At 37.9% G+C, this 12,583-nt stretch overlaps 1 protein-coding gene and 1 long non-coding RNA gene across 3 annotated transcripts in view; one reads left to right on the forward strand and one right to left on the reverse strand.

The window, feature by feature from the left end:
* Window positions 1–12,583, reverse strand: part of LOC109416176 (uncharacterized) — a 31,874-nt gene that overhangs the window by 2,433 nt on the left and 16,858 nt on the right. The gene's annotated exons all lie outside the window — the stretch shown is intronic.
* On the forward strand, window positions 3,654–4,905 carry LOC109407406 (uncharacterized). The gene is made up of 5 exons (XM_019680424.3): window positions 3,654–4,073; window positions 4,128–4,217; window positions 4,313–4,528; window positions 4,598–4,673; window positions 4,737–4,905. The coding sequence occupies exons 1-5, from the start codon at window positions 3,965–3,967 to the stop codon at window positions 4,744–4,746; spliced, it is 501 nt and encodes a 166-aa protein (XP_019535969.3). The 5' UTR covers window positions 3,654–3,964; the 3' UTR covers window positions 4,747–4,905.

Here is a 12,583-nt window from a genome sequence, read left to right on the forward strand (position 1 = left end):
GAATCTCAGAAGGAAGTTCTGGAGGAACTCCAGGGGAAAGTCCTGGAGAAGTATCAGAAAGAGTTTCTGGAAGGAGAGTCGGAACTCCTATAGAAGTTGCAGAAGAAAGTCTCAAAAGCAATTCTTGAATTTCAAGAAAATGTCTTGGTCAAAATCCTGAATGATTTAAATATCTCAATGAACTCCGATTCCTGGTGAAATTCCTAAAACAATCCTCGGAGAAACTTCAGGAAAATTGGAAAAAGGCATCTGATCCGAGAAGGTACTGCTGGAAAAATCCTAGGGCTCGGAAACTCTTTCTTAGATAAATCTCTTCGAATTCCAAAAGATAACCAAGCAGTGCGAGATAACATAGAGGAATTCCAGAAGGAACTTCTTGGGGAATCCTAAGTTCTGGGGAAGTTCCAAGTGATTGCATAGACAAATTCCTTAAAATTTCCTAAAAGTATCCCTGGGCCCCTATAGCCACAGCTGTAAGGGCGTGGGTATACAGCATAACCATACTGAAGGGGACGGGTTCAATTCCCAGTCGGCCCATGAACTTTTCGTAAAGGAAATTCCCTTGGCCATCTTGGGCATATAGTACCTTCATGCCTGCCACACGTTATATACAGGGGATAGGCAAAATGATCGGGACAGGCAAAATTTTCCTTTTTCAAAAAATGGTCAAACAGCTGTAACTTTTTGAAAAGTGCATCGAAAAATCTAAAATTTTAACAGTAAGTTGATTAACTAGTTGTGTATCACTGGTCCAATTTTGGAAAAAACGAGCTGTTCTACATGAAATTAGAAAGAATCTAGAAAAAGCCAAAATTATCCGATAGGCAACTTTGAACTGTTATATATCCAGATTCAATGAACCGAGCGCAATGAAATTTTGAGCGTTTATGACTCATATAATGAGCTTTAAAAAAGGCTCAACTAAACTTGAATTTATTAACAAGAAAAAAAGTTACAGCGATTTCATTTATTTTATGATTTTTTAGTAAATTGGTCTAACTTTGATATAATTTCCATTACTTTTCAAATTTATTTCCAGTTATTGTGTTTCTTCCTTTCAAAATATATTGATATTAAAGTCAATTCGACAGAATTCAAATAAACTATAATTACCAACTCGAATTTTGAAGCGATGTTGAGTTTTTTGATTATTTGGTGTTATATCAGAAAAATAATCTTAACGCTATAATTTTATTCCGTGTGAACAATTTTAGGTTATGTCAAAAGTTTTTTAAAGCTTATCATATAAGTCTTAAATGCTCAAAATTTCATTGCATTTGGTTCATTGAATCCGGAGATATAACAGTTCAAAGTTAGCTATCGGATAATTTTGACTTTTCAACGAATATTTCTTATTTTATGTAGAATAGCCTGATCTTCACCAAAATTGGACCATTGATATACAACTAGTTGATCAACTTACAGTAAAATTTTTAGATTTTTTGATGCACTTTTCAAAAAGTTACAGCTGTTTGACCATTTTTTGAAAAGTGACAATTTTGCCTGTCCCGATCATTTTGTCTATCTCCTGTACATACCAAATAATGCAGGGTTCTCCAGTTAGCCTAGTGGTTAAGGCGGACTAGACGGTAAGGTTGGATCGCCAATCCGGAGACGTCGGGTTCGATTCTGTTCCGGTCAGGAGATTTTTTTCGACTGGGCATAGTGTATCGTTGTGCTTGCCTCACAATTCATGTAATGACAGACAAAGAAAGCCCTTCAATTAATAACTTTGGAAATGTTCAAAGAACACTCAGTTGAAGAGAGGCAGGCTAAGTGCCAGTGGAGACGTAGAAACATAAAGAAAAAGAACTACAAAATCATTGGCAGAGGAAGCTCTCAGTTAATAACTGTGAATGTGCTCATAGAACACTAAGCTTAAGGGCAGGCTTTGTCTCAGTTGGGAAGTTACGCCAAGAAGAAGAATAAACACAGTAGAAGTTTCCATACGAATCACTGAACGAATACTTAGAGAAATCTTAAACGATACCCGTAGAGGAATGCCATCCGGAAGGAATAGAGCATATCTTTTTTGTTAGAATATTGAAATCAATTTTCGGGTGATCGATCATTTAAAGAACTGTGTCATTCTTAAAAGCGTCAATCCGGGTACTGGAACCTTAATAGGCGTCATTCTTGCGCTCAAAAAATACACAGATATATGAATTTTAGTTTCTAAAATTCCCAAAAATGTGATAACAATTGCGGAGTCACATCAACGTCAGTCAAAATACTGTATGATGCAAAATTGTGCAAAGAAGATGTGCTATTAGGCGTCAAAGAACTGTTAAATTTTATAATAAATTGCATTATTTAACTTTATGGATGTTTTCAATTTAAAAACTTGCATTTCATATTAAAATGTTGCAAAATATTTTGTCGAAGAAAATTATTCCGTTTTTATCAACTGAAAATCGCAGACCGTGTTGACAAAAACGGAACATACCTGTACACTGAATCCCATTTTTACGTGAACGATTGGTCCCCGTAAAAATATCATCCCAACTTTTTTTATTGGATCATCTTTAAATTTTAGCTAGATGTCAGAATACTATGGAAGATCTCTGATTGAATAAAATGCGGTCATGAGAGAAGAAATTTTATATACATTGTAAAGACATACTAGGCAAATTTGTCTGAAGAAATGCAATTCGATGTTTTTTTTGTATTAACGAGATTTTTAGCCCTAGGCTAGTTTCATCTCGGGACCCACGCTATACTTCCCCTTCCGAAGGAAGAACACACCAGGTCCGCTCCACACGCAATTCGATGTTAATTGCGAGCAAGTAAGCAACTAGTACAAATGACACGATTTTGCACATCTAGACTCGTTTTATTACAAAAATTGTTCGCTCTCAAACAACTAAACACAAGACTAAACATATTTTTGTACATAACTTTGTTTGTTTATAGTCGTGTGTAAATTTCAGAAATTTAGGGTGGGTCTGTATGAGTGAAAATATGAAACCAAAAACTCCCTAAATATGATGGTCCAATCAAGTATTTGCAGAGCAGAGAATTGTCGGATTAAATACACAAAAGAAACGACAAAGAAGGTGCGGATTTTATCATTTAACTCAACTTGCTAAGACAATGACATGATCTCGAAAATTTGTGTATGTGGCAAAACAGAAACTAAACTCGTTTCGATGTAATGTTTACCGACTCGGATTTACCCCTCGAAAATCGCAGTTTGATCATTTAAAAGTCAACGATCTCACCAATGTCGAGTTTTCAAGATAAGCAGAACCATCTGTCGTTCTAGCATGATTTCATCGCATCGATGAATATCCTCTCCTCTTCTTGGCGTAACGTCCTCACTGGGACAAAGCCTGCTTCTCAGCTTAGTGTTCAATGAGCACTTCCACAGTTTTTAACTGAGAGCTTCCTCTGCCAATGACCATTTTGCATGTGTATATCGTGTGGCAGGCACGAAGATACTTTATGCCCAAGGAAGTCAAGGAAATTTCCTTTACGAAAAGATCCTGGACCGACCGGGAATCGAACCCGTCACCCTCAGCATGGTCATGCTGAATACCCGTGCGTTTACCGCCTCGGCTATATGGGCCCTTTCGATGAATATCTATCCACAGACAAACAGAAGTAACACTTGCATAAGTTATCGACTTAAATAATACATAGTTGTGATAATATTTACGCCCAAAGCCAAAAAAATAGTTCAGCCAACGTCAAAGTATGTGGTGATAGTTATAATGTGTGTATAAATAATAATATATGTATGCAAGCCCATTACTGCGGTGTCCGTTATTATACTTTTGAATATTATAAACGACCGCTGAAAACAAGAAAGATGGAAAAAAATCATACATTTATCAGATCATTTTGTGTGTGATTTGGCACTCAAGCCTAGAAAATTCATATCAGCTCAAATCAGTACGCATCTTCACCTCATCGAGGGAGCTTCTTTTCTGTTCTAGTCTCCTGACCAGGAAGTGTTTCCAAAATGCTTCTAAACTGGTTTTGTCTTTTGGTGCTCGTCAATTTCCATAATTCCGATGGTTTAGCATTGCCCGCGCAAAAATTTTCACCGGGTATTCCGATAACACCCACAGGTAAATATTTGAAATGTAATTCGAAGAACTTGATTAACATGTGCATTTTTCCAGTAAATCAAACTCCTGGCGGTGTCAGAGGAGTTTTAGAAGATAGTTCAACTGGTTCCATCAAAGAATCAGCACCGACTAACATACATTCCGGTATGTATCTCTAGGATATCACATTTTAATGTTCTACTATTGAAACGCACTGGTAAAAAAAATAATAATAACGTTAACTAACATTTTGTTAACAGCTGCTCCCTCGACGACAGTGATCCATACCCAACCGAATATCAATTCTGTGATAGTTCATCATTCTCATCAAGGGCATCCACTATTTCCTGAGTCGAATAATCCATTTTATTCGTCTCATCAGTACGGAGGTCTTTACCCTCACAGGGTGCATGTGCATCCCGATGGGGTAATCGTACCAGGACCACCTCATCCATTGCACCCAGCTGTACGTCATGGTATGTTCAAATTAGATACGGAATTTACATTTGTTAATTGTGTGTTTTTTTTTTACTTTCACGATGCAGCTGCAGTGTGTGCTTGTCTACGTTCAAATATATACGGAAATAGATTTCGCCCCAATAATGTTGGGCCAGGACCATTGTAAGACTTAATTTCTTTCACAGTAATGTAAGTTGATTTGTATTAAAAATTGATAAATTTCAGGTTCTTCTAGAAATTGAAAACATTGGCGACCCAAAACAATAAGGCTCGTTGTTTGCGCATTGAAGTCTATTTACCAAAATTGAAGAACTACAAACGATAATTATTGATTTTTATGATGTGCCCATAATAAGTTATAGTTCCAAGAATGTACATAGTTTTGACAGAAATAAAAAAAAAAAACTAGGAAAAGCATGTTGAATACTGTTCCATTTAATTATTATTTCGAATCCTATTACAGACACGTATTTCAACTTCAAATGTTAGGTCGTTTTAAGACGTAACAAAATTAATTTTATAATGCTTATGAAGTATTCTTCAACACCTGTTCTTTAAAACCATGCATAAACCAAATTGCTCTGCAAAATTACATATATTCTTTATGGTTGAATACGCCATATAATCAAAGTGGTCCATCCTAAGATTCTCTTGAAGAGTTGATTTTAAGATTCTCTTAAAACTTGTTCTTCTTCCCCAGATGTCCTCTAGGCGAATCACTCTGTCCTTGTAGAACTCTTCAAGTGCACGACAAAACGATAATAAATTTGTCAATTGTTGTTGCTGCTGTAGCTTTCATGTTGACAGAAAAGTATCGCGAATAAACACAATGAAAATTATACATTATTATAATCGGAATAAATTCATAACATAAATAGGGTAGAAGCTTCAGTTTTGGCCAGCCCGGAGTTTTGGCCAAAGTGCGGTACCGTAAACTGGGGTGTAGTTGATCAGTGGGGTGAACCTGATCACTCAATTACCCGCGGATATTGACTTTCAAGGAAGCAACAATTACCCAGTTAACATTTTGGGCTACATAAATTGAGCTATGCATCATCATATAAGAACATATTCAATCGTATAAAGTGCACGAAACTGCTATTTACGTACCAAAGTGGAGGCCATATAGATACTTCCGACGACTATTTTTGATTTTTCATGACTAATAATACGATGTCAAAAACTGTCGACAAAAAACGATTAGAACGACTTTCACTGATAAGTATTACGATGCTACAAACCCATGAAATAAAAAAGGCAGACATCCAGCCTCGAACATAGAACCTCAAGCTCAACAGTCAGAGACCATACCACTGTGTCAGCTTACCATTCTTAAAGGGAGTGTAAATTGTGTCTAACATAAACCCAAGCATCTGAGCTTGTTGCTCACATTAATGTTTTCTTTAAATTCTGTTAGGGAATCGCGCTACTTGGGCGGTGGCTTCTATATTCGTCTGTTTTCCACTATAACTCAGTCAATCTTGAACCAATTGACACAATTCTTGGAATGCGGTGAGATAGGTATAGTATCTACCCGTGTACAAAATTTCAAGTCAATCGGTTCGAAATTGACCGAGTTACAGTGGAAAACAGACGAAAATAACAGACGAAGAAAACCACCGCCCAAGTAGCGCGATACCCTATGAAGACTGGGTGACAATTCTCTCTAAGTCGATGCGATTCTATACGATGTTTCTCTGATTTGATGCATCATACCGTGACTTGTCAGTTTATACAATTTGAAACGATTTTGAATTGCACCAAATAAAGCTAGTCTTGTTTACATTGTTCGTAACGCTGGCACGTCGTCGTCGCGAAAAAACAGTAAATTCAATTTACGGTCTCGCGGATTAACCAGGTATTTTCCCAGTGAAAAACAGATGTTTGCCAAGTGATTCTCTCGACAGACCTTTATCTGTGAAAAACCGGTGCACCGCGGTGGATACGGTAGGATAAGTGAAAAAAAACATACCGCGTTCACCGAGGAGTGTGTTGTTTCAAGCAAACGTCCGGAATATGCATGATGCATACAGAAGTAGGAGAAATCTGGACACTTAAAGGTCCAACTTGAAGATCAGGACATCAGGAGCTAGAGAGAGTGTAGCCTTAGCATAGATACGGAAGCAACTGACCGAACATGGCAAGTTTGAGATCATACATTGCCGGGTGAGATTTGGGTTGCCAGTGGGTGTGTAAAATGAACGCGGTGGGGGCGACCATTTCAGTGCACTATGAACGGTTTCGTACTTTGCAGGTGAAGAAACCGAGCGAGACTATTAGTAAAATAAATGTAGCAGATAGTTGGTGGACTTCAGTATTTCAGCGAAGATTACAAAATGTAAGTACGTCCAATGCATTGAAATATACACTCTTGATGGTGCGATGGTGACAGGCAAGTTCCGGATGGCAGGGGTGTGTAATGTGTATCTGTTGTGTGTGTAAATATCTTGTACCAGAATGTGCCGAAAATTAAGCAATTAGTGTTTGAGTTTGTAGAATAATTGTGCATTCATGAAAGTAGGAAGAATTTCGGACAAAATGCACTTCATAAGCAGTGGCACTTGCTTTGTGCTTATTGCAATAGTGCTGATCGCCACAATACGACGTTTGGTCGAAAATTTTCACCAAGTCATTGCGATTTCGATTGATACTCTTTTACCCAATACAGTGGTACAAATTCGTTTAAACGCACATACTTCTCAAACCACTCTCTTTATGTTGCTGCATGTTAAAATTTATGATAATAACGCCCTAAGAATCATTAGTAATAGTATTTGTAGAAATGCATATTGATATCTAAAATTGTGAAATAATTGACCAATAACAATTTTTGAAAAAACGTAGAAAGTGCGTTTAAACGAATTTTCCTCCAGAAATTTTATGATTATTACCTGATAAAGGTAAAACAAATACAAAAGAATTCTTGGTTACCCATGCAGATAGTACATTAGGTGAGTGTCTACCAAAACATTTACCAATAAAACACAGATCACCTTCAAGTAGAGTTTACCGTACAAAAATCAAGTGCGTTTAAACGAATTTGTACCACTGTATATGATGTGTCATTTCATAACACTCATAGTGAGTTTAAATCACGTTTTTATAGCTTTTTCCATTTTCAACGAAGATTGTCGTAAACTAATCGCAATTATGATTGATATATCTTTATAAAGAAAGTGGACATCTGTTTACCAATAGTTTAGAGTTAAAACTAAACAAAAAAATGTGAATTTTTGCTCAGTGTGTAAAAACATTGTTCACTTTTGCAGCACACTCAAAGAAAACGGAAAAGTAAGAAATTTCGAGCGATAGGTCGTATTAGCTTTGCGACTAGCAGATTAATTCTGCACAAATGGTGTTCCAAAAAGTTGTCGTTTCGAGAATTGGCTTACTAATACACTTCCGGGACCGCAATTTTTTAACGCTAAGCAGGGGACAGATGTGCCGGATGATGTAGGGTACATCAGAACTGAAAAATTTGGGAAAAAGTTTTTAGTGTGGCAAGCCAATTGTTCATGTGGCTAAAGAATTCTTCCTATTTCACAACAGGAACAGTCAACGGTGAAAATAACAGAAAGGAATGCATCAAAAAACGACTTCTACTTATCTACCGAAAACATACGGATCCTCTTTTGTTTTAGGCGTATCTGGCATCCGCTTATTACGCTTCTTCTACACTAGAGATGCTCAAGACGGAAAAAGTCGATTTTGTCGAAAAATGGCAAAATCCACAAAACTTCTCTAAACAGCGTCCTGTGGAAAGATACTGGACAATAATTAAGCGGCATCTTAAGAAAGATGGAAGAGAAGCAAGCTCTGTTGATTGGTTCAAAAAAATTTGGCTTGCGGCACAACGAAAAGTTACGGAGAAAGTTGTGCAGAATCTAATGGGAGATATCAAGAGGAAAGTCCGAGCGTTCTTCCGAAAAGCGAAGTAAATGTTCAAACTCACGTGAATTTGGCCACATGTATGTTGATTGTCATTTATAAAAAATAAACTTATGAATTTGTTCGAAAATACATATTTTCTATTGAAAAACAGGTGTCCACTATCTTTAATGAATAGTCCTTAGTGTCTTGTCGTAAGAAATCAGGATTATAACGCAGAGTACGCAGAACTGAATATATTTTTCCATATTGTTTTGAAATAAAACTATCCCATGATAGATTGCTTTCTAGGGTTACTACTAAACTTACTACAGTATTAAAATACATAATCGGAACGTTATTCAAAACTATCCCGGGTCTGTCATGATTAAAATTCTGGAGAGTAATATAACACGCTTGGGTTTTACGTGCATTGAGCATCAACGAGTTTTCGGTGGCCCATGAAGAAATCAAAGATAAACAATCATTTATTAAAGTTGCAGCATTTTTCATTAGACAAATTAGAAACATCCACATATATTTGTACGTCGTTTGCAAATAAATGAATCTGGCATCCATTGAGTCTTAAAGGCAAATCATTTATATAAATAGAAAACAGTAGTGGTCCAAGTACAGATCCTTGAAGAACTCCTGATACTATTGGAAGAAAGTCAGAGAAACTACCATTTATGAAAACAGTTTGCGTCCTTTCTGAAAGATATGAGCGAATGAGGTGAACAGCATCTTAACTAAAGCCAAAATAATGATCTAATTTTTTGCATAATTTATTGTTAGAGATAGCATCAAACTGAACGAAACAAAAAAAATATAATCAAAAAATACTACACAAATAAGCAAAATGTTATACATCATTTAACCTGTAACAAAAGGACCTCGTCGTATCACACACATTTTTCCATAAGTTTATTAATTCACAGCTTGCTCTCAGTATGAAGCTTGCATTAAACATTCCATACAAGAAATTATTTGATGTAAAATTCAGATGAATGCGATAGAAATTTGCATGTCATTTTTTTCCGTTGGGTATAATTTTCAGAAATTTTGCTGTGCACGGTTAAAAAAATGTTACATATATAACCTGTAACAAAAGGACCCCGTCATTTCGCAAACATTTTCTCATCTGTTTTTAAATTTACAGGTTGCTCTTAGTATGAAGCTTGCGTTCAACATTCCGAACAAGAAATAGTATAATGTAAAATTCAGTGAGATGGGATAGAATTTTAAATAACAAATTTGTTTACGTCGGCTGTACTTATCTCACTATTTTTTGCTGTGTCTAGTAACCGTTCCCCGTAAATAGTTCGTCTTTTGTTTCTTAAAACTAAATGGAAAACATATAGGGTTTGAGTGTCATAAGTAATCTCAAGCTTATCGGTGGTATTCGCTTGTTGTTAACCCGTTATTTGAAACACATTTGAGTTACAAACCCGATCATTACAAAATTGAACTATTTAATGCATTTAAAAGGCACTCAAGTGCCATAGATGTGCTGTCAGTGCACTCCGATGCACGTTAGTGTTAAAGTTACGTTGCAATTAGCAAATGCTATTTGGCTAAATCTCTAAAACGGTAAGAGATCCCATTTTGGCGTCAAAGAACGAAAGGCAGAACATTAGTTTTTGCGCTAAAAAAAAAAAACATTTGTTGAAAATAATCTATGATACAGATGGTACTTCAGCAGCATGTTATGGACAAAGTAATGTACCTCTGTTCAGATAGCCAGGCTGCTATTAAAGCATTTGCTTCGGCCAACTCCAGGTCGAAGATAGTTATCGCTTGTCGAACTCCAAATCGAGGAGCTGAATTCAGCAAACGCTGTTCACCTTGTATGGGTACCTGGCCATCCTTCCATCGCCGGAAATGAGTCGGCTGATGAGTTTGCTCGCACTGGAGCATCACATGACTTAATTGACCCTGACCCAGCTATACTGGTATCCAAGTGTTGGGTAAAGCTTCAGATTGACACCTGGGCTGCCACTCAGCACAAACAATACTGGAATAGCTTGGAGTCATGTCGTCAAACAAAATTGTATTGTACTGAGCCATCGCTAGGGGTGACGAAGTATCTAAAAAAATCTGTCAAAGCAGAATTGCAGTATGCTGATCAAAGCGTTGACTGGCCACTGCCGACTCTATCACATGGCGAATATTCAGCAAACTAATTCATTTGTATGTGATAGCTGTGAATCCGATTATGGAATTTCGTATAATGTGATATGTATCTGTGGTAAAGAGCTATAGGCTCTCTTTACGCTTTATGCGTTATCACAGTATCCTTTTCAGGGCGCTGTTTGAACCTATTGTGATGCGCTTATGCGTGTATGACGATCCTATTCCCTTACCTGTCCTTTCCCTATCCCAACCTTTTTTTCCTTCCCTTCTCCCTCAGGTAAATGATGAATAGGCTCGTGTTCATGGCGAGGGCACGGAGGCCTCTGGAGCCGACCTACTGATACCTGAGAGTTTCCACTGCCAATGACCATTACGAAAAGTTCCTTGGCCGACCGGGAATCGAACCCTTCTACCTCAACATGGTTTTGTTGAATACCTAAGCCTTCGTAGCTGTGGTTATAGGGTCCCTATCTGAAATATGGTGTCTTCCATAAAGTTGTTTAGTAGATCAAGGGTTTACAGTTGAATTGCTGTTTGGTTCAAATTTTGGGCACAACACTGCCGAATAAACCATGTTTCTAAGTACTTTCATTTTCCATATCCAACAGTTCGAGTTGAAGATCCGAAGCAATCGGTTACTCAACTATTTTGTATCTTTGTATATCTGTGTATATCACAAAACCGCTACGGCATCCGGATCTTGCGCTGTGTCCTTCAACTGTGGGGTGATAAAATCACGTGTGTTATGCGTAGTTAATTTTCTCTACAACTCACTCGAGTAACTCGCAATACAATATTTCAATATACAATGATTCTGCGTGTCACTAGGCGCTGTCCATAAACTACGTAGACTCAATTTTGGCAATCTCAGAACCCCCCCCTCTTCCCCCCTCGTAGACATTCATCAATACCAACTTTTCGAAATTTGTATGGACTGTAGGCTTTAGCTAGACCCCCCGTCCCCCCATCTGAGTCTAGGTAGTTTATGGACAGGCCCCTACTGCGTAAATAGACTTCAAGTAATTGATGTGACGAACCCGATAATTTGAAAATATTGTTAACCGTGCGTCCCCACTGAACTTTGAGAAATAGGGTATCGCGCCACTTGGGCGGAGGCTTCAATTTTGAACCAATTGACTTGAAATGTTGTACACGGGTAGATACTATACCTATTTCACCGCATTCCAAAAATTGTGTCAATTGGTTCAAATTTGACTGAGTTATAGCGGAAAACAGACGAAAATAGAAGCCACCGGCTAAGTGGCGCGATTCCCTATTAACGAAGTTGTTTTTTTCGGTTGCATGCTTTCAAATAGCTTTTATCTTCTTATCTCTCCTTGACCGGCAGTGGCGTAAGGAAGATAATAGGGGATGGTTAGGTAATATGAACCCCCTAAGCAAAAGTGGACCCATAGCCAAAGGCACCAGCTTTTGGCTCACATGATATAAAATCTACCTAATCATTGATTGATTGGGGCGCACAACAGAACTGGCCAATGGCCCTCCGTCGAGACAGGAGTGTTGACGACGAAAAAAGTACTACGATTGGACACTTGGGACATGGAATTGCAAGTCACTTGGTTTCGCAGGATGTGACAGCATAATCTACGACGAATTACTTCCCCGCAATTTCGACATCGTGGCATTGCAGGAACTTAGTTGGACTGGACAGAAAATGTGAAAAAGCGGGCATCGAGCGGCTAACTTCTACCAAAGCTGTGGCACCACCAATGAACTGGGAACAGGATTTATAGTGTTGGGCAAGATGCGAGGTCAAGAGGCAATATCAGGCTGGATTCATGGGTGAACGCGCTACAACGAACCAGATGTTCGCCATCCGCCAGGTGTTGCAGAAATGCCGCGAACACAACGTGCCCCCCCACATCACTTGTTAATCGATTTGGAATCGGCGTACGATACGAGCTATGGTAGATTATGCACGAATACGGATTTCTGGATAAACTGATACGATTGATCAAGGCGACGATGGATCGAATGATGTGTGTGGTTCGAGTCCCTTCGAATCTCGCAGATATTGATATTGATATTATAGAAAATTTGAGACGATGGCG

Source organism: Aedes albopictus, chromosome 2 (genome assembly GCF_035046485.1).
Source record: "Aedes albopictus strain Foshan chromosome 2, AalbF5, whole genome shotgun sequence".
Classification (NCBI taxonomy): Eukaryota; Metazoa; Arthropoda; class Insecta; order Diptera; family Culicidae; genus Aedes; species Aedes albopictus.